This window comes from Amblyomma maculatum, chromosome 9, assembly GCF_055883805.1.
Source record: "Amblyomma maculatum isolate TAMU_Amacu chromosome 9, ASM5588380v1, whole genome shotgun sequence".
Lineage (NCBI taxonomy): Eukaryota > Metazoa > Arthropoda > Arachnida > Ixodida > Ixodidae > Amblyomma > Amblyomma maculatum.
This window is the reverse complement of record NC_139352.1, coordinates 132624171-132647251: the sequence shown is the minus strand read 5'-3', so window position 1 is coordinate 132647251 and position 23081 is coordinate 132624171. Positions and strand designations below refer to the sequence as shown.

Genomic DNA, 23081 nt, shown 5'->3' with positions numbered 1-23081 from the left:
CAGGCAGAGAATATCTCCAGCAAATATATATATTTTTTCACCAAACTTTTGGAGATATTTCTCTTACTGTTTATTTTCACATTACTCAATGAATGCGCCACTTGCAGCAATAACCAATTCAATTCGGCTTCGGAAATGGCTGCATGCACGGATCAGGTGGTTCTTAGAGGTACTGCCCATTGAGTTCGCAGTGGCGACCTTAAGAGTTTTTTGTATTATGTGGCCTTTTGTCGGCTTCTCTCTCAACGACGGCAGTGATTTCAAATCTGGACAACTAGGAGGCCACAAGTTGGGAGTGATGTGGTTATTGGAAGTTGTTGGCCAGCCACTCGTGGGTGACGTAGGCGGTGTGGACGAGAGCCGAATGTTGCTGAAAGACACAAGGTTTTCCTTTCGAAACAGTATCAGTCCAGGGCTTCACAACGGTCGCAAGCACCTCTGCGTACTCGGCAGCATTAACGCGCAGTCCTTCTGCAAAACAGTGTGGCAGCATGACATCACCCTTGTTGCCGACGGCTGCTGACACCATCACAGACAGAAATTTTGTCTGCAATGCTGTCGGCACCTCATTACCGCTTCCGTAAAGCCATCTTTCATTATGGCAATTAGCTTTTTGGTCTTGATCGAAGTTCTTTTCATCTGAAAGAAAAAAAAAGCATTCCAGGCTCTTCAGCTTGCCTAGCAAGCGCTTGTACCAGAGCAGACGATTCTCCTGACCTTTACCAGAAAAGAATTGCGGCCTCCTCATGACACAGAAATGGTACCTCACGTCCTCGTGCACAGCAAGCCTGACAGCTGACTCTACGACATCGAACTCCTTTGCAATGTCCCACATTGACATCTCTGGGTTGTCACTCACGATGACTTGCAGCCTCTGAAGAAAATCAGGTGTTCTGACGACGTCTGACCGCTGACTGTGCTTTTTCCTTTTCGCCACAGATGCCACGTCACCGTCACAGCACATCAGTTCTGTCCGCACTTTGTTAACGAAAGGCTTCGCAACATTCAGAAAGTTGGCAATTTCCAAGTCGCTGTGGCGCACGGCCAGTGCGATGAGGACTGCATGGCGTTTCATTTCCTGTGTCAACTTGTACGCTTCCATTATGCAACAAACTGCGCAGTATAAATGATAAGGGGTCAACCAACAAAGAAGCCGCATGCCTAGATACATATGCTGAGCCTGCTGGTGTCTATGGCGATAAGGAGTAGTAACCTCAAATACCTCATGCACCCAGTGAGCTACGAGACTGCTATAACTGTGCCTAGTGACGGGCAATCAAAGTAGCTTCAACGTCCTCGAGCCTTCCCTCGTGAAGCAAGTGGTCAAATTCATCATTCGCAAAGAACACGCAGTGAGCAAAAAAAAAAAAGAGAAATTACACGCTCTCAATTTTTGTTTGAAGTTTTCAGGTGCAATCAAATCCATTCGCTACAACCCATCATGCTTCGAAAATCTTAATGAAAAGCATGGGTAAAAAATTGTTCAGAGTGCAATACGAAAGACCTGCAGTAGGCCTGCAGTAGACCTGCAAGTAGTGCTAAAGGAACACTGAAAGAAAAAAGTAGGCTTGCAGCGATGGTATACTGGCTCCTAATCACAAAAACACCACTTTCACTGAAAACAAAACTCTTATAAGGTAGAAAAAAGAGAACAGAAATGCAGGCATTTCAGAAATACAGAAATCGCAAATGCATGCACATTGACATGCAAGGGATCCCGGAGGCTGCCTAACATGTAGTATGGTTGCATGTTTGAATTGTTAACTTTTGTTTCAAAAATGGCAAAAAGACAGACTAAATATTGGAAGCCAAAAATAAATTTGCGCTTGGCAGTGCCACAGGCAGTCAGTTTTGTTGTGGTATGTTTTGGTTCTTCGAAGTCACAGCTATGCATTTGGCATCACCACATGGTTTCATTTTTGATATACATGCTTTGGTTTACAAGTGCGGAGCAGCAGAGTTTTCCTCTGATGAAGTTCATGCCTCAGTAAGCGCTTCTCTATTGAAAAATCTGGTATGAAATGCACACAGGATTAAGTTACAACTTACTGGGCAGAATAAACCTGCACAGACCCGAGTGGAGCTGGCAAAGAAAAGAAAGGCTTGAAAAAGTAAGATTTAAATTGCATGGGTGCTTAAGAAAAAAAAAAGCGACAAAAAAAAAAGAAGAAAAAAAAACGGCCTCGAACAGGATTTAATTCTAAGTCCTTTGGAGTTTTAACTGAATGTCTTAGCCATTGCACCACACGAACAGCTGAGACCTCTCGCATTACATTACTTGTGTAGTGCAATTGCATTTTTTTACACACATTTTTCACTCACCGCTAAACAATTGCATCCCAAGTGTGCTGAATGCTTTTGCTGGCTGTTAATGTGTCACCGATGTCTCATATCTATGATAAGCATAGGAGTTTGCCAAACTATCTCGTAATATTTCTATTTCTCTATTTTCTGCTGTCCCAGCGTGCATGCACAGACCTTACTGGCACATCAGTTTGCCATCTGCAGGGCAGCGACGCTAGAGTACAATACATAAGGTGTAGACACTCAAGGAAGCATTGAGCGAAAGGGAGCTCAGTTGGTTCATATTAAGAAATACAATAGTGAAGGAAACTAAATAAATTGAGCAAAACAGGCCCTGTGTACCCTTTTTTTCCTTTAACTTTCTGCCACAATGCATTGTTCACCCCTTGCTGCTATTCAAAAAAGACCATCTGTAGCAGTCTTTACTCGTCACTCGTGATGGTAGCTCGGCAATGTCTGTGGCCGCATCCATAGCTTCGCTAGCTACAAACTTTGCCGCCACGCCGGCGCTCGTACATTCTATCCTGTTAGTCAAGTGACCTCAACTCTAAAAAGCACCGCATGCTCTGTGGGTGCAAAGGTCAAGATTCACTGCGAGAACTTTGGAGTCAAGCTCAGGATCTATGCCTGGTGCAAACAAATAGACGGCTTTGGCGAACTGTAGCTTTAATTTCAGCTGCTGCTAGATTGCACTGCTCGCTATGCATCAAGAATCACGGAGTCTATGTCTACACCATCAGTTGCATCATTTTCCCAAGTCTAAATCCCTTGGAAGGAAAACAGACCTCTTCAACTTCAAATCGAAATATCTCGGCAATAAATGTGTCTTGCTGCCGGACAAGTGACAAAAAAGTCACGAAACACTGCACTACTGGAATCTGGCAACAAAAAATATTGTGATGGGTCCCATACTGCAGAAAATCTGGCATCCATGAAAAATTATGGGCATGTATCTGGTAAGTGGCAGGAAGGTGACGCAGCACTGCAATGACTGTCCGTCAGGTTGTGTGACAACACAAGGCTACATGACATGACCAAGTCAGCAGGTGCTGCCACACAGGGTGCTTTTTATGGTATCAAGTTAAAAAGGAAAACAAAGAGAACATCGCTTGGAGCAATTACGCACCACTATTTGTTTCTTGCTGGTGTATCCGTGACAAAGGTGCATGCAGGGCTACCTGGAATCACTTGAGGCAAATCCTTGAAGCCTTTGTTATGAAATATTAAATATTGCAGAGGTTCAGCTCTCTTTGAACCAAGTCAAAAGCATTAGCCATTGGCCGGTGCCGAATTTGTAGCTGCCGCTTCAGTCTTGGCTTGATTCCGCATTTGGTAAGCTTCTCGGCAATAGGCTAGTCTGGCTTCTCGTTCGATGTCTTGGCAACCTGTCTGGCATGGTTGCAGTCTCTGTCTTTGGCGCAAGTGGATTCCTTTACACCACACTGCCTCCTTTTGTCATGCCGCCTGGTGAATTCACCCAACACTATGCTCGCGGTCTCGACTGCACTTACCCAGAAATGTTTTAAAGCAACGAACAGAATATGGGCGCACAAAACCAGACAACAGAACATGTTGGTGCCGCTGCAAATGAATGAAAAACGAAATAGCTATTAGAAATGACAGCAGTGCCTACTCTGCTGGCAGAAATCTTGAGCAAAAATTTCTCATCAATTGGCCCTAATTGGCTATACAAGGCCATGCGACATTTTCCCATGAAAATAGCAGTGACTGAAATTTTTCATACTTTCACAATCATCTTCTAGCAAATAATGACCTCCTTTTGTTTCGTACTACATGCGCCATATTTTCAGCAAATAAATTGCAATGCTGTTTGTACAGCAAGCGACTGCAGGCAAGGGACACGTCTGGGTGATATTTTTGAGGTAGTCGTGTAAGCAAGTTTCCAGGGCAAAAAAAATTATGGCATGTAATTTCTTCCTAACAAAGATAACCAAAGTACTGCCTGCTGAGAACGTATTCTCGGCAAATAATTTCAACAGTGTATGGAGCAGAGCATGAATTCGGGCAGCCCGAAAACCTGGGCCGGGCTGGAAAATTGCCGTTTTTATGGGTCTGGACCTGGCTCGGGCTTGACATGCAGGCCTGGGCTTGCAGCTTGCAGTGGCGGAACGAGGCCAAGCTGGATAAAGCTGTGTATGGCTTCTTTTGGAGACGGAATTCCAGCACTAAAATCATTCCGGTGGTTTATGAATAAACCACTACTAGTACATATGTTGACAGAGAATTAGAGAAAGCTCATTTGTAAACAGAGTTTAATCAGTGCCACTCGGTGTTTTGTCCAAGTAATTTAGTACGAACATGCCGGGCTGCATTCAATGACACAAGTGAAAAAAGTAAAAAAGGAAAGGCTCAAAACTCGATAGCGAACTGTACTACAATGGAGGTGTTATGAAGTGCTGTAACCTGTCATGCATGACACAGCCCGTTTTGCATAAGCACGTGCCTACTGAAGTACTCAACACCATCAGCTTAGGATTTCTCAGAAATCAGTGAGCAAGAGGGCAGCTTCTAACCTTTGTGTTACCGCTAACGGCTGGACATTTGAAGCCTTATAACAGCCCCTGGACAAGGACCTTCAATTGACTGCTCGGCAGGCAGCCATCTGTTCATAAAAATTCTGACTGTCTGCTTGCCCCCCCCCCCATTAAAAGAATGTCTCTACGCTACCAAAAATGCTGTAGGATAAGAGCTTATTGCTTTAGGAATCTTTACATATCCAATAACATATACATGCAAAATGAACAGACACTACCGCTTTTCGTCTCCACAGAGATGTGACAATGTGGCTGTGAGTTCTTCAATGAATATGTAAATTTTGGTTTTTTCTGCCCTTGCCCACTAATGTTACTGGGGCAAAGTTGCCAGGGGCAGTCTTTTTGTAGGTGATTAAGCAAAGAACTTGCACCAAGAGCCAATTGCTTATAAGGAGTCATAGTTAAAATGCCCATAATCCATACCTTTTAAATGTACATTGTGCTAGATAGCTTTACATAAAATGTCTTGTCAAAATATTCTTCACCATGCCTTTGCTTCTGTCGGTGCTTTAACTGTGCCCTTCTCAACCAAGAATATTTTGCAAGGTTTGTCTCTCATCTTGATTTATTGTTATGTGCTAGTTAAGCAATACATTTTTAAGGCGCCTCTTCAGACTTACTTTGCAGGTTTGGCACAGGCCCTGTCGTGGAAGCGCAGGCCGGGTCCGGGCCATTAATCATTGCCGATGGGCTTGGAACCATGGATTCGGGATGGTCTTCAAACGTGGGCCAGGGAAGGGGCTGGAAAATCCAACCCGTGCAGGGCTCTAGTAAGGAGTATAAGAAACTGAAGGTACAGGAAAAAAAAATCACACACACATAAGGGGAGTTCAGTAGCGAGTTAATTACTTCGAAGCACCGCTACGTGGTCTCCGTGCTACAATGGTGTTGTCTAAACGGTATTTACGTTATCATTTCTGTTGTCTCAACAGAGCTTATCCTTTTGTCGTACCCGACGCAAACTAGGCAAAATTTCATCAAGGGTACGCAGAATATCATCCATATAGCTGCCGCTTTTAGCTGTGAAAGGTTCAGTGCTAGTTTCGAGCTTTTGGGGCTCAATATGTATCACTAGTTTCAAGCTAGTGATGCTCGAGCGATATCATAGGCAAGTACTTCACCCGGATGTGATCAAAACGAACAGCGTATGGAGAATCGGGTCCAAGAACGTAAAAAGCATAAAATGAGCTTCGTCACCCTAAGCAGCTAATCACTGACGAGTGCCGTGAGTATCTGGTTGATAGAAGACAAAGCATAAAGCGCCAGTTAGCAGCATCATAAGACAGTGCAGTGCTCGCCTTCAACAGTGCTAAATTGGCGCGTGCTGCAAGTGCATACCTTGGCACAAATTCCTGCAGTATGTGACAAATAAGAACGGTAAGCGGACAGCATATAACTACGAACATTGCCCGCAAAACGGGCAGCTAAAATTTGAACATGGCGGCACCTTCATTGGCATGCTTTGTCCACAACTAAAATCTTTTCACAGACCGGGCACTAACCTTTCTGTACCGAAGCCGCAGCAGATGTGCCAGGGTTGTTCATGGCGCGCACACCAGTCAGTTCGATCGCACCCGTCCGTGCAACAGGCACAGTCTCGTTTACTACAACAAAAGCCACGGCACCAAACCGCCGCCGCGGCACCGGCGGCATCCCCAAGCAGGGTGGGTGGCTATGGGTGTCCCGCCGGCACGCCGTGCCCTCAACTAGGGACAATCCGACCTAGGGATTGCTAGGGATTCAGGGCGGCTGTCCAGCAAAAATCCAGGCAACACTGGCATTATTCATGGCGAGTTTTAGCCGCTCCCCTTTCCAACAAGGTAGGCGCCATCTTTCGACAGAAGCCTCAGACCAGGGGGCAGAAGCCAAAGCTAGCTTGCTGGTAGCGAGAGTACCAAGCATTTCAGTGTTGCCCATTCCCTCTGGACTGCTTGTTGACTGCTTGGACTGCTGCGCTGTATACGCGATAGTTGTGTGCGATTGTTTTTTTGCGGTGATTGCCGCTAATTTCGATGGCCGGCTGTTACCGGTCGTCATCTGGACAACACTGTGCTGTTTACGCGTGTACGAGCAACCAGAAAAAAAGATATGCGGCAAGAAAAGTGCACTGCGCAACTCACGGCGTTGTGCAAGAAGTCTGCGGGTGCAACATGTTTTTATTGCACAGATTTCCGGCAGACCCTGGCTTGAGACAGCGCTGGATAACTGCAGTGAATCGCAAGGATTTTGTGCCCTCTGAGTCGTCGCGCATATGCTCGCTTCATTTTGTTGACGGCAAGCGAACGGAAAAAAATCCGGAACCCATTCTTCGCCTTGGGTACAACAGGAAGGTAAGGGCGTGTAACGAGCGCAAAACAGCTCTTCGCTAAATGCCATGAATGTCTTAATTGTTACAGGTTGTGGAAGGAAGACGACGCATAATGAAGCATGACACAGTTGTGCCCGAAAAGGTTCGTTAAGAAACAATGTGCAAAGCGGCGTTACTAAAAGAATGGTTGTTTTTCAGCGAGCGAAGGGGGATGTTTCTGTGGGATCTGCTTCCATCCAGAGTGCCTCCCAGTCATGTGTGCGGGAAGCAGCGAATAGTTTTGACTAGGGAAGAGCCTCAATCAACGGTAAGACGTTTGTATTTTTTTTATTCACTTAGGCTTTTTTTTTTTTTGCCCGAGAGGAGACGTGGCCCAGTGAGCTGATATTGCTTTAATCGCACTTGCAGTCTGGCACGGACTCTAATGTTGCGTTGCAAGCGCTCTGCGATGCCGCCATGGTAATGGTAGGTGTTATTTTCCTTGTATTAAATATGCTCTGTGTTCGATTGTCTGAGGGCTGGGTTGACCAGTGAAACTGAATGGCTAAATCCTAAACACTACGTTCCGCGCGAATTTGGAGGCTTACACCCAATCTTCCATTTCCGCAGAATTTCTATTATCGCTCGTGCGGTGTGTGCGAAAATGATGCTGCTTAAAAGAAATTATTCCCTGCGTCTAAGTACATGACATTCCTAGCTCCAAATGAACCACTACTCCGATAATGTGGAAAGAAGAGGTTTTCCTATGTCAAAGCACCACACTTTTCTGCCATGTACTTCTACATATATGTTCATTTCAAGGAGCATGGCTCACCTTAGCATATATTTGCAGGCATCTGAAGACGAAACCACAATTCAGCAAATACAGGAAATTCAGGAATCTGAGACGGTGAGTAAACAGTTGTGGCTTACCCCCATTTCTTTGATGGCTTCAGTTGTGTTGTTGCACTGAGTTGCCTATTGAGCAAGCTGTCTTTGTGCTGCATATATGGGACGTCTTGAATCGAGTAACGACAGTGTGAAAAATTTTATTTCAGGCAAAACAGAAAATGTTGGAAGACACTGCTGGCAGCAGCGGTGAGGCAAGCTCCGATATGCAGTATACAGTAAGTACCAGAACACTTATGTAATAGCTGCCTAAGGAACTGTTGTGGCTATAATGTTAAAATAATTATACGCCTGTTGTATCTATAAAATGCTGCAGTTTTACTATGCTTAGGCAGGAGGGTGCCTCTTTGGCTTGTGCTTAATTTATGCAGACAATGCAGGTTACTGCTTCCTGTAACATGGAGGGAGGCCGCCAGAAGCAGACTACAGACATGGTAAGTTGGGCAATAGCTTTATCATAGATTTCCTATGAGCCCTGCTAGCAGCCATAAACAGTCTTATAAAAAGGAGGTTATGATGTCCTATCGGTTCACTGGATGAATATGTGTGAAACATCACTGTTCAGCTTAAACAGCTTTTTAGTGCGCACTCAGTCTCACAGGTTGCTGTTCTGCTACAGGCAACACAGACCGGTGTACTATCTCTCCAAGAATTGGAAGATTACCAGTGGCAGTGTGCTGACATGGTAAGTTCAGCAATGTTTATAGTGCATAATGTTCAGGTGTTCTTCGCAATCTTGTTACTGGACAATGAAGCATGGATATGAATGCACAAGCAAAGTGTGTAGCAGTGTGTGTGCACCATACTGTGCAGTCACAAGTGGCAGTTTTATTTCAGGCAACACAGACAGCACCATCACATACTAACTTGGACCGTGGCACAGACCTTCTGCACAGTTATACAGATGCGGTATGTTTATCAGGAATGCATGTTTCTCATATAAATTGCAAATATGGCTGTGTACAACAGTTCTCACATTGATTCAACTGAAAAAGAAGAGAACATGCCAGCACTAACGTCCACCCTGATTACCGTTTCAATTTGAGACAATGCCAAAGGCATACCACTAGTGTAGCCAAGAGGGAAGCTGATTCAACTGAAAAAAAAAAGATCACGCCAGCACCGTCTTCCCTAATTACTTTTAGATGCCAAAGGCTGTGGATACCACTGGTGTAGCCAAGAGAGAAGCTGATTCAACTAAAAAAAAAAAACACCCCAGCGCCAACGTCCACCCTGATTACTTTGAGATGACAAAGGCTGTGGATACCACTGGTGTAGCCAAGAGGGAACCTGTCAGCTAATTTATGCGGCATGCAAAATAGTAGCTGCATCATAGCTGCCAACCTTTCTGATGGCTCTGAAAAATGGAAGGCTACCAGAGTGCACATCATGCAAGCTTAATTGGGCACAGCAGCAGTGGTTAAATGTCAGATACACTTTGTGCTGGCCGATCATTGAGTTAATCATGGTGCACGTTTAGCTGTGTTGTGTTAAACAGTGGTTCTAGAGTGTGAGGCAGACTGGCCATTGCACATAACCATATTTTTTTCACAAGTTAAACGGGGTAGCATTATGTGCAACTTTAGAAAGGCTGCACTTACACAGAATGTTTTCTTGCAATAGCATAATTCCTTAACACGCATCCTTTATTTCAGTTAGCGGAAGCTACGGGGACCCGCTCACTAATGAGCAATAGGAATGTGAACCTCTGGCTTTTCTGGCTGTGTTTTAGCAACAAACACTGCTTGCTTGGTAGGACATTCAAGTGCTGCTGTTTTATTTCAGGCAACACAGACACCAGCAAGCTCAGACCCATGTGCCGAGATAGGTGCGGTAAGTGGGTTTTACGCTGACTTTAGCACAAGCCATGGCAGTGATAGAAATACGTTTATTAACAGACATGATAAAGCATGTCCCAAGTGCCTGCTGCATGCATATTTTCACCATAAGAGGTGAAATCTCAACTTTTACTGAGCTAGCCTTATATTCAAGCAATTATGATGGCAGAGTTCAGAATGAAGCCTTGGAACGGAACATTTTCAAGATCATTTGGGCTGAATGCTCTTATATCCAAAGATAATGAGATATTACTAAACAGGTGCTTACTGGAAGGTCAGCATAGCTATAAAGAATGCTTCTTTTGATGCACTGCTTCTCCTGTTTTTCTATAGGTGTCAACGGACAATGTGGCCTCATCAAAACACAGAGCTCACGAAGACCATCCCTATGCACAAATTATTCCAAACTGTGTGCAGAGAAGCTCGTATGTTAGCACATTGTCAGGGAATGACATTGCATTTTACACAGGTTTACTGCAGCCAGCTTTCGACGGACTCGCAAAAGTAGTGTATGCACTAGCCAATAAGACTAGCAACCTCTCAACTGAGGACCAACTTTTGATGTGCCTCATGAGGCTTCGCCTTGGCCTTTTGTATGGCCATTTGGCACGACTTTTTAAGGTGGCCGTTTCAAGTGTAGGCAATTATATCAGTCGCATGCTTAAGCTTCTTTGCAATATAATGAAAAGGTCAGTTGTTTGGATACCGAGGAGTGAAATAAGGAACAGCATGCCAGTGTCTTTCATTGAGAATGGTTACGAGAGAACTACCTGCATACTGGACTGCACAGAAGTGGCTCTACAGCGAGCCAAGAAGCTCATGGCCAGAGCACAAACATACAGCAGCTACAAGGCACGGAACACAGTGAAGTTCCTTGTTGCCATTGCTCCTAATGGGTGCATTATGTTTGTGTCAAAAGCTTATGGCGGACGCGCTTCTGACAAGTTTATAACAAGAGACAGCCATGTTGGAGATTACCTTCTGCCTGGGGACGAGATTATGGCAGACAGAGGGTTTACCCTTGATGAAGAGCTCGACGTTCAAGGGATACGCCTAAACACACCAGCGTTCACAAAAGGTATGTGTTCGCCAACTGCTGTATGTAGTTCCATACACAATGTTTCAAATGCCTTTGCAGGTCGAAAGCAGCTTACAGAGAAGGAGGTGACCATGTCACGTCGCATCGCCTCTGTACGCATCCACGTGGAGCGAGCAATCAATCGCATAAAGACCTATAGAATTCTGAAGCAGGCTCTCCCCATCAAGTCAAAGAAGACTATCAGCGACATAATTTTTGTGTGTGCAGGGCTCTGCAACATGAAAGGGCATCTGATTAAGCCCCGAAGTGAAGCCTAAATGCAATTTCGCTTTTTCTGAAGCAGTGCAATAAAATCTGCAAAAGATATATTTTTTGTCCATTTCATAAGTGGTGGATATCCACTGAGCATTTATGTAATACTTGAGTACTGGCCAGAAATGATCTGATTCCAGGCCAGTCTTTCAATGGGAATATGACCTACATATTATGTGGCCATACGCTTGCCTTCATCCTTTTCAACTTTCAACTTTTTCTGCTCCTCACACTTTAGAGACTCCATGCTTTGTGTAAAACAAACCCTTCTAACATGTCTTGCAAAAAAGATCAATTCTCCATCGCACCCCTTGTGTTCCTTCTAATAAGTTTACAGTATAGGTGTGGTAATGAGATTTAATTTCCCAAAGCGACATTGGCTATGGGGACGCTAAATCAATTTAGACCATTTCGGGTTCTTTGCCCCGCAGGGGTGGCGCAGTGGTTACGGCGCTCGACTACTGTTCTCAAGGATGAGGGATCGAATCACTCGGCGGCCGCTTTTCGATGAAGGCGAAAGGCAAAGCGCCCGTGTGCTGTGCGATGTCAATGCATGTTAAAGAACCCCAGGTGGTCGAAATTTCCGAAGTCCTCCACTACGGTGTCTCTCATAGCCTGAGTTGCTTCGGGACGTCGAACCTCGCAAACCAAACCATTTAGGGTTCTTTAACATGCATTGATGTGCACAGTACTTTATAACAATTTTCTACCTAGGCTGAATACTGGCTACGAGTTGCTAACATGGTGTATTTGTTGACATTTCTCACTAGGCCCTTTTCAGTGCTCCAACATTACCAGTCATACAAAAGTTGTACTCCTGAGGCAAAATTTACGCCACTGTGTGCACATGACATACCAAACTCGTATTTAGCAAAACAAAATTGGGAATTAAATCATCTACACAATACAGTACAGCCATCATTAGCAGTTCAAAGAAGACATGGAATCACAAATGATACCTGTGGCATTACAAAAACTATCTCTATCAAGGGCAAGTGCTAAAATATACATGCAGGGCATAGTAACTTCTATAATGCTGAATTTTAAAGCAATACATGTTTTCAGCGTTCAATACAATCAAGTAAAATTGCCATGAAGCAAGGGTACTGAACTTTGCCAGGTAGTAAACTACATCGTACAGATCTGGTCATACCTGTCGAGAATATCTAATTTTCCCTCAATGGCCAGGTCTGAGAGACGGGGAAGGAGTTCACAAAAATAAAACTTATTGAGCCGTGCGAGGTTACTTTCAATGTAATTGGAATTGAAAGGCACCTCTACAATCACGTCACTCTCCACACTCCAGACATAAAAGAAACACGTGTCCTTTTTGGTGCACAACATCTGGAACTGAACTTGGCTGTAATAACCATTAGGTCCATTTTCGGCTAGAAAGAGATTACCTGCCTCATCTCTGCGTACATCATATTTTCCACTGTTAATTACAGGCATACAATCAAGCACATTCGGACACTTGATTTCGACAATTGCGTTTTCGCTTTCAATTACACCATCAGGTGAGGCAGAAAGCCACGGGAAGTCTGTATTTACCACTGTTCCTGTGTTCTTTACAGAAAACTGTGTCTGGCTGGCAAACTGCTTAAAAGCAACAGGCTTCATCTTTTTTCCATGCTTTGTTGCCGCATTGCCTGAGAATGTTGGATTTATCATCCGCTCGGCTGCCTTGTCACAATTTGTTGAATCCCTTTTTGGGACTTTTTGTATGTTTGAAGCAGTCAAGCGCAGCTTACGCGAGAAATGCCATAGCGGAGTTGTCTCACTCACAGTCTCCGACTCCAGAGCACTAGCTGCTACAGATGAGACCGCCACATACTTGTCATAAAAAAATCTACACTGCATGCAGCTGTCATTGGTGTGGTCGCCGTGTGTAGGCGGCTTCATGAGCTTTGGTGGAGACTTCCGCTGCCTCACCGGCGCATGTAGTGTCTCCTACAGAATGGTGCCTGCATAAAACAAATGGAGCTTTAGGAATGAAACGCTTCATACACATCTGATTCATGCAGAAATGTGCCTGGGACGTCAACACTACAAAAAAAGGCGGCAATCTGCAATAATGCACCAGATCTAACACTGTTTAGGTAACGCTTGTACAAGCACCCAGTGCGACCCTGTTTCTGCAGTTTAAATGTACTATTGCTTGCAAACTGGAGTTACAGTAGAAGCATAATTTGCTGATCTTATGTTGCAAAAGCATAAATAAGACATTTCCTCAAGTACCTGGAAGGGTGAAGAGGTCGGCATACGGTGCTTCTTCGTGCATTTTTATGATCTCTTCTTTCGTCCTGGGCATGAACCGTGGTCTAGGGCGTTTCCTTGGGGAACCATCCACAATCCCCTTCTGCAGCTTGAAGTTGATGTCTTCAAGTACGGCTGGCTCCACATTTCTTTTAGTTCCGCTATTCCATTGCGCAGCCTTATCAGTGCAAGAGGCACCTGTCAGTCCTCTCGAAACGGCCATCTGTACTTTCCATAGTACAGCACCTACATGGCTGCATGCTTTGCCGTTGCCCGCCATACACGTGCAGCCTGCGGTTACTACCTCCCCTGTTGCTTTTACGCATACCCAAGCATTCCTTGGGGCAGCATTTACGGACTGCGATGGACACACTGCCCCTTTAATGTAGCACAGATCCGCAGATATTTTGTGCACATACACTTTCCCCACCCATCCGCTCTGAACATAATTGTACGACTCTAGGGACCTAAAGCTTTTCATTGCCTGCAGGTCACAAGCTTTAGAGTTCAGCAGGTAGTACACAATGTCTGGGCCACTGATGGATGGCCACTCTCGGGTATCATCTATCCAGGCTGTGATGCTGTCTGGGTGGGGTAGGTGCCGCTGTCTGTAAGCAAGACAAAGAAATATAAACAAAAATCTGCACTTGGCTTATTGAGTACACAGTGCTTAGAAAAGCGCGGCAAAAGCAATCCGGAGCGCGGACAACTCGCGACGACACTTTCAGTGGTGAACCCGTTTACTTGAGCACTAACGTTGATCGTTAATTCAATACCATTCTACATAAAGATCCCCCTAGCAATAGATTTACGGTAAGTAGAAAAAAAAAGTTTCCTTATTCCGCATTTCATTTCTTCGCTTCGCTAAAACCACTTGGCCTCGGTCGTATAAAAAAGTTCGACAGTACAGCTTACTTAGCGGAACGCATCGTACTATGGCTCAGCTTAAGCTCGCAACAGCGATCTAACATGCCCTCTCAGATTATAACTAAAAGTTGCAATACATATTATAGCACATACTGACATCGGCTCTCGATTACACTCCAGAGCGGGGAAAGCCTCACAGCGAGCTGGCTCTCCGCGACGGGCACACCGAACATTTTAAGTTGCTGGGAGCGCGTTCAGTCAAATGCAGTCGCTTACATAACTTCGAAAGAGACGCTTACATAACTTCGAAAGAGAACCGCGCAGGCAACAACCAGTTGATGTATCTAACGTCGAGATCACTACGATTCTTCAGCCTCCGTATGCGATACAAAGCAAGGTGAAAACCGATGCGCCCGGCCTGTATCAAGTAGGCAGGAGTAAGAAATGATGCTGAGTGAATAGTTGAAGGGCTCATGATTAAGTAAACCGTGGTCTTACCTCCAATGTCAAGAAGTTTGGCTTGCTGGGAACCCGTCGAGCACGACGGCGTCGCGCCGACGGCTGAGTGCGTCGATGCCATCGGGCGATCGCCCACAGTGAAATGGAAGACAAATGAGCGCAAAGTCGCCTCAAGTCTCAAGATACGATTCCGTCGCGAAACTGAGGCGAAAACACCACTCCAAAAAGTAAACACACGAGAAGCACACACACGGACAACACGGTCAGCTAGCAGGCCAGCAGTCCAAGATGGCGTCGCCGCTAGGCGTCGCCCTCCTCGTTGCTGGTCGCGCGGGGGCTTTAAAAATGGGGGCGCCTAGGAGAGCCTTGTTGGAAAGGTGTTAATTGTTTCGGCTTCACCACCGCACAGCCGACACAGTGTGCACGAGATCGTTCCGTCGTACCGGCTTCGGTATGCCAGCGTTCTGAGAGCTCCCGCTCTGGACTCAAAGAACAGGGCGCTGCCGACGCTGTTGTCATATAGATTGTCCTGCCCGATGCTGTGCTTGTAGCTCCGGTATACAGTCAGGGTGGCCTTTTCTTCCATGCTTGCGCACCACAGAACGCGTTCAGCCTCGGCTACCCGTTCGCGCACCTCGGCAGCCCATTTGCCTGCCGTGTCTGCAGCGATGGGATTCTTGAAAAACCCGAACCTTTTTTCTAGTTGGTAGACTCGGGCCGTCCAGCTCGTCCTGAGGCAGATCGCCATGAGGTAGTCAAATACACGACGTGCCCATCGCTCGCGCGCCATAAACAGAAGTCGGCCGCGATACCGTAGCTTGCTGGAGGCTTCGCGGGCTTCGAAGCTAGACCATCCTAGGTCCCCCTGCAGGGCCTCATTGGCAACCCTTCCATGGCAGCCAAATGCGATGCGCCCGACCTCCCGCTGACGGCGCTCCAGCCAAGCGCGCGTTGTCGCTGACAGGAAGACAACCGCATTGCAGAATGTCAGCCCGGGAACATGCATCTGCTTCCAAAGGTCCCGCACCATTATATAGCGGTTCCAGCCCCACAAATATCGCCTACGTAAGATCCCTTGGGCGCGAATGGCTGCTTGACGCACTGTCTCTTCATGGCGATGGTACATGTTGCCTGTTGAGCAGAATGTGATGCCCAGGTACCTGTATTCTGTAAGGACCTGCAGAATCTCCCCACCAAGCATCAACACTGCACCAGCGCTCTCTCCAGCAAACTGGACAACGGCTGTCTTCTTCGTGTTGAACCTTAGCCTAAGGCTACATATAGTCATATGGCAGATGTCCAGCAAGTCCTGCAGTTCCATCACAGACTCTGCCATGAGGACCAGATCATCGGTGAAGGCCAGGCCCGGTAGTCGACGGTCTTGTTAGAACCCACATGTGGTATGCTGGAGCCGGAAACCAAGGCTTGACTCGATGAGGGCTCGCTCCACACAGAATGCATAGATGATGTACAGCAGAGGTGACAGAGGGCACCCCTGCCGCAGGCCCTTGGTAACAGTCAGGCAGGGAGAGACGGTTTCTCCAAAGTGAACGGTGACTGTGTTCTGGATGTATAGGCGTTCTACTGTCAACAACAGCTCCCTCGGCATATCCAACTTGGCGAAACAGCTAAACAGCGATGCATGGGGGACACTGTCATAGGCTTTTTCGACATCCAGGAAACAACACAGAAGCAGTCGCCCCTCGCGTCAAGCAATCCCCACGCATTGTGCAAGGACAAAGACGTTGTCATCCAAGCGGCGACCAGGGCGGAAGCCGTTCTGCAGTTCCGTGAAAATCCCCTTGCCTTCCGCCCACGCACTCAGCCAGTTCTTCAGCACATGGGCAAAGAGACGATACACCACCTGTTAATCACTGTTAATGGGCGGTAATCGCATATGTTGCCTGGATCGCCTCCACGTTTAAGGATGAGCACAACCTTGCCCTGTCGCCATTCAGTAGGGATCGGTGCTCCCTGAATAACGTCCGTAAGGAATACAGCTAGCTACTTTTTGGCTTCGTCCCCTAGACTCTTAACCAGACGGGCTGGTAGGCCATCCGGACCAGTGGCCGTTTGCAGACTGATACCCTTTAGGGCGCGGTCTATTGCCAATTTACTGACAGCCCAGCGTGGGCCCATCTGGCTTGGGGTTCTCTGTGTCTCAGGTTCATTGGTAGTCGCTGAATCAGTTGTGAAGGAGTGGGGATCATTTGCCTCTGAATGCCCAAATACAGCAGCAAAGTGATGAGCAAGGTACTCAGCTGGTGAAGTCACTGGCTGATGCGTTGCAGGGTCAGTCAGCACTGGCACAGGTGGGGCAGGCCTGTCCAGAGACCTCACATACCACCAAAACTTTTCTGCCATACTCCTTCCCTATTTTGACAGCAAGTGGATAGCGCGCAGGTTGTGGTCAGCTATTTTTGCTTGCACTAAGGCCTGGACCTTCCGCTTCAGCACTATATATAGGTCCCAAGCGGCAGTACCCACCTGACTGTCAGCTTCTTTCAGTGCTCTCCTATGCACACGATTGGCTTCCCGGCGCTCTTTCCAAGCAGCCTCGACCTCATCATCCCACCACGAGTTTATTGGGGCACGTGCACTCGGTCTGTCGCGCACCATGTAATGTACTTCTCCACGACTGAAAACAGTGCCCCCATGAAGTCGTCATATGTCTGAGCTTGGCGCCTGAGTGAACTCTGTTCAAACTCCTCCATCACTGTGTCACTATAAGGTAAGTTCTGACCTTGACCTGTCGCTGCCTGACTGAGCTTCGCCAAGTGCAGGATCGACTGAAGTCAAGCAGCAGTCGGTTGTGGTCGCTCCCCACACTGCTGGCGCCCTCCTCATCGATGGTGACTTTTTTCAACGCGGAGGTGAGGCCCGGGGAAAGTAAGGCATAGTCAATGGTCGTGGTACTGTCGCGAGCGCACCATGTGAACTGACCTTCGCATCGTGGGTGTAGGTTTGCGAGCTCAAGCTGCAGACCCTCAGCCAGTTGTATGAGGAGCTTGCCGTTCCCGTCCGTATACCCATCTAACTCATTTAGGTGCCCATTGAAGTCTCCTATTACTAACAGCTGCTTTCCTTCTGCCCAAGTGCATGCATCTTGGCAAATGCATTCCACAAGCTTCACATTTGCATCACAGTTCTGGTAAACTGAAAGGTAAACCACACATATTGCACTAGGCATACCCAATAAGTCTCCTGACATCCACAAGTGGTCGTTACAGGCACTAAAGTCCCATGCCTGCCAGCTCAAACACTGCTTCCAGAGGACACCAACTCCCCCACCTTTGCACATATTGTCCATTCTATTCTTTCCCACCCACATCCAGTCGTGATGGATGGGGGGCTCATCCATGTCGCGCAGGTGGGTCTCGACACATGCGAAAATCGACAGGTCATCAGTCGCGAGCGCCCTGTACACTACAGCCCATTTCTGAGCACCACGGGCTCCATTGAGATTCAGATATCCCAACCTGAAACGGGGCCACTTCGGCCGATGCCCTCGGTGAGTCCGGCGTGTCCTGGGGTCCTCTTCACAGCCGGCAGGTGCCTTATCACGGGGTGCGGGTGCTTGACCTCCATTTTCAACACTGTCCACTCCCCGTCCTAGCAGACAGATGGTGCTGCGGGGGCTATGCTGAATGTCGGCCTTCTCCACCACTTGGGTTGGGCAGTCATGACCAATCAGTACGTTGGCCGGGCCTTGGCCAACGCCTTCTGCACAGAGACCTCGATTATGTATGCTAGGTCGTCCTGTCGTAGGTGCGACCAATGATCCTTCTGTTGCCTTGAGCGATGTCGTGCTGCCGCCGTGCCACCTATAGCAGCTTCAAATCTGCATGTCATTTGCTCCTATGTGTTTTCTCAGTGTATCTACCTTCTACCACACCCTTCTGTGTGTCATGCATGAGCACTCAGCCGCACACTCGCTTGTTCACTCCAAGAGTTGACCACCCTGCATATAGAATAACAGGTAACAGCTGTGATGTGATGGAGAGTTTTTATTCAAATAAATGCCATCCTACGAAAAAATACCAAAAAATGTATGGTGATGCGGGCATGCTGTCGTGATATTTGGAGTGTGTTTGACAATAAGGAATATTGTGCCAGCCATATTCTTTTTGTGCTGTGATTCCGGCATTTTATAGACTGCCTTCTGCTTGCTGTATCTGACATTCCTTTTGACAAGTGTGTAAAAACTAGGAAGAGATGCCATTTACATGGCACTTCTTATAGTTACTCCATCTCCATGTAAAAGCCTTGATGCCAGTAGTACATCCAGTGGCTCATTAGAAAACCATGCAGACACACTGAGGGGAGTGTCCGGGCACAGAATTTATCTGCATTTTATTCCTGACATGCAGCAAATATTAGACTGATTACGCGGCCTTTCTGCGAATCGTAAGGATCGGAATGCAAGGCCTTGCAGGTTGCAATCTATGAGAGTGGGGCGGAAAGCGAGCACACGCCTTCCACGCGGGTGAATGGAAGCAGCAGACGCGGAGCAGTGAGGTGGTGGCAACCCCAACTAGGTGTGGAAAGGGTTGAAAGGCCATAAAAAGCGTGCTCTCCCTCGAGACGGGTCGTGCAACAGACCACTCATTTCATACAAGGAGCAGCTCCTAGATGGCAGGGTACAAATTCTGTACACAGAGGCGCAACTGGTTATTAGATCTCTACATTCCGCAAGTATATCCTAGATAGTTGCAACTCCTTTGGTTGGCTCATACACAAACCAGATTGTTTTTGTTTTTTTGTAGCTGACCAACCTGCATTCATTAAAAGAAACACTGCACTCTTCAGAGGGGTTTTATTTTCTTTAGAATGCCTCTGTAGAAAGCCAAGTCTAAAGCTCGTTATTTAACTTTGCCAGTGCTAACAGCTGGATCATACTCAAGAAAAGCAGGCTCCTTTCCAGTGCCTTCCTTGAGTCATTAGGCCACCCTGAATGATTTCACACAAGCTGCCACAACAGCCTCTCTTTTGGAAATTAGCAAGTGCCGTTCAGAAAGTGGCTCAAACACTGCGGATAAATGCAGCAAATGAAAACAAGGTGCTCTCACTCACAATTACTTGTCAGCATTGGCAGAAGGAACTGAAAACAAAACTCTACGAGCAGAGCTTTGTAGTAGTTGAGCCGGACACCAGGAAGCAACATGATGCCATTAAAGATGTATGTAGTGGGCGCCAAACAAGCCACGCTTTTCACACTGCACACTCCTCGTGTGTGGTCAACTTGCCAATACATGGTGTCAAAAGTAACAAAGATACCAGTGACATAATTGGACTGAAAATAGTGGAACCACCACGGAACCGACGGTGGCAAGAAGCAGCACAAAAAAAAGGCGCTGCTATTGCATGTGGCTGGTGAAGAAGCCGTCAAAATATACAACACATTCGGAGTGGAAGGCCAGCCTAAGAGTAATGAGCGAAAGCTCCATTGTGTCAATTTATTTTTGCAACGCTTTTGCAGTTGCTGACTTCGCCTGCTTCAAAAACTTCTCTGTGTAGGCTTGCTCAAATCAGGTGCCACTCTGGTGTCCTTTCACCATCAGCAGACTTTCTAGAGTTTTCTCGGAAACAAATGAGCAAAACTCCGAGTTTTGTGATATACGCAGATGATGTCACGATTTGGTCTGTTCATAAACAACTTGAGAGACAGAATCGGTATCTGCAAGAGGCTTTAAATACCATAGATGAGCACGTCCAAGATGCAGGTCTAGAATTATCACCTCAAAAGTCCAGTTACATTCATGTTGCCAACAAAAATGGAAGAAAACAATTGGCAACATAAAGAGTCACCCTAAAGATTGGAAATCAGGCATTGGAAGAGGTGGATGAGTTGAGAGTTCTTGGCCTAGAAATTCACAAATCCAGCAAAGGAACACAATGACTTCATAAGGTGAAAAAAGTAGCTGCAACTTCCTTAAACTTGATAAAACGCATTTCGTCTAGGGGAGGAGGAGCTCGAGCGGACATGGCAAGACGTCTTGTACAATTGGTGTTACAGCCGAGGATACTATACCAGGCCCAATTCCAAAGACTCACGAGGCAACAGTGGGTGAAATTGGAAACAACAAATAGAAACGCAATGCGCACTATCACGGCTTTACCAAAACTTACCCCTATCCCTATTCTCCAAGAGTTTGCACAGATAAATACGTTGACAGAATTAATTAAACAACGAGAGGCAACAAGGGATATGAAGCGAAAGTATGTTACGCCCATAGCATCCTTGTACAACGAAGTGGCAGTTCAAACACCACCAATGGCTGACCGTGGGAATTCACGACTGTTACGACAAACAAGACCACTCGGCTTCGTCGCAAAGAAAAGCTGGCATCTCGACCTCTGGTTGATGCACTTCCAGGTACCTGCATTGCATATACGGACGCATCAATTAAAGAAAATGTCAGTAGAACAGCAGCTACTAGTCCAACACACAGCGAACTAAAGGTAAATAAAGAATATGTTTCAGAATACCCGGACCCGCTTGTGATGGAACTCTATACAATCCGCGATGCTATGGAGGCCATAAATGAAATAGGTTCCATAATAGAAGCCCACATCTATGCAGACTCCTTAGCCTCCATAAAACAACTGAAGAAAGTGACAAAGACGCTATGTGTTACCCAGGAAATCCACGCACTCAATAAAAAAACAAAGATAAGCATCCAGATACATTGGACACAAGACGACGCTGAGAACGCTGAGCAGAGAAAAGCTGACCACCTCACACACGAAGTTCCAAACACTAATGCGCCCCCCACCAGGCTCCCTTTCGACGCCCGCTCCGCTGTTCCCATCTTAGCATCCTCTTTAAGCAAAAGTACACGTGCCCTCATTCCACGTGTACATTCCCACTCCCTCCTAACTTAACGAGGTTGGAGGAGGCTTCCCTTAGAATGATAAGAGCTGGGGCGGCCCTTACCCCGTCGGTAAAATGCCGATGGGAATCACAAGCAGACACCGGACCAACCACATGCCCGAAGTGTTCCACACCAGCTGCAGAAGTGGATGTTCGCCACCTACTATGGACTTCTGCAGGGACAAGGGCATCAAGGACACAGATTCTGCGTGAAGTGGGACTAACCACAACAAGGGAAAAGGACTTTTCTAAATGGCTCATGGACAACGCTAAGAGCGGGAGCCTGCTCCGGTTCCTCACGGAAAACCATTTACATGAGTTTCTATAATATGCCTTATGGCAAGCTTTATTTATTTATTTATTTATTTCAGTACCCTCAGGGCCCGAGGGCATTACAGAGGGGAGTGGGGTACAATAAAAGAAAGAAAAAAAAAGGAAAAGAACAGCAATCAGTATTAAAACAAATTTGAACAGTAGTATGGTTGAAACACATAAGCAAGTTACAACAAAATAAGAACACAAATTATTAGCTATTGATATAGACGTATGAGCGAATTGTATAAGCACATAAAATATACCACGTGAGCAAAACAAACAATTTTACTAGCAGGCAGGAAACAAAGTTGCTGAAATATACCATCATACACGTAATCAGCAGCACGATTCGGGGGCAAAAAGAGAAAAAAAGTTTATAAAAACAGCAGATGAACTAAAAACAATAAACAAATGGCAGTGTGGGAGAATTCAATGTTCTATGTTAACATCAGATTAGCTAAAGCAGATTTAAACGCAGAAGGGTCACTCAATTCAACAACCGATGGGGGAAGGCGATTCCATTGTGCCGATGTGCTGGGGATGAATGAGTTGTAGAAGTGATTTGTTTGGCACGAAGGAATACCAACCTTATGACGGTGATCGATCCGAGCAGACATGTAGCAAGGAGGCGTAATGAATTTTCTCTTAAGGATGGGGTTATTATAGTAGATCTTATGAAATAGACAAAGACGGAATATATTTCTACGTTGAGACAGTAGTGGCAGTGATAAGCTTGATTTCATAGCAGTGACACTAGAATTACGATGATAGTTAGATAGAATGAAACGGGCCGCACGGTTCTGAATAGATTCGAGTTCATAGATTAGTGTCTCTTGATAAGGGTCCCAGATGGATGAAGCATACTCCAGTTTACTACGAACCAACGATTTGTAAAGGAGCAATTTTACGGAACTGGAGGAAAGACTAAAGTTACGACGTATGTAGCCTAGCATGCGATTAGCGTTGTTGGTTATGTGATCTATATGAGCCTTCCAGTTAAGATTATGGGAAATAAATACACCTAAATATTTATAACAAGGCACAGACTCAAGGCTACTATTATTAA

General features: G+C 46.2%; 1 protein-coding gene, 1 long non-coding RNA gene and 1 pseudogene across 2 annotated transcripts; 1 reads left to right on the top strand and 2 right to left on the bottom strand.

The window, feature by feature from the left end:
* Nucleotides 1–5565: 5565 nt before the first annotated feature.
* Nucleotides 5566–6526, bottom strand: LOC146180404 (uncharacterized). The gene is made up of 2 exons (XR_014700977.1): nucleotides 6362–6526; nucleotides 5566–5600 (listed from the first exon to the last, which is right to left on the bottom strand). It is a non-coding gene; the product is annotated as an uncharacterized LOC146180404 (long non-coding RNA).
* A 1927-nt stretch (nucleotides 6527–8453) lies between these two features.
* On the top strand, nucleotides 8454–11249 carry LOC146180403 (uncharacterized). Its single transcript, XM_084580383.1, has 4 exons — nucleotides 8454–8489; nucleotides 8675–8740; nucleotides 10227–10971; nucleotides 11032–11249. Exons 1-4 carry the CDS (start codon nucleotides 8454–8456, stop codon nucleotides 11247–11249), a joined length of 1065 nt encoding a protein of 354 aa, XP_084436509.1.
* A 1123-nt stretch (nucleotides 11250–12372) lies between these two features.
* LOC146180402 (uncharacterized) lies at nucleotides 12373–18414 on the bottom strand (annotated as a pseudogene).
* Nucleotides 18415–23081: the final 4667 nt, after the last annotated feature.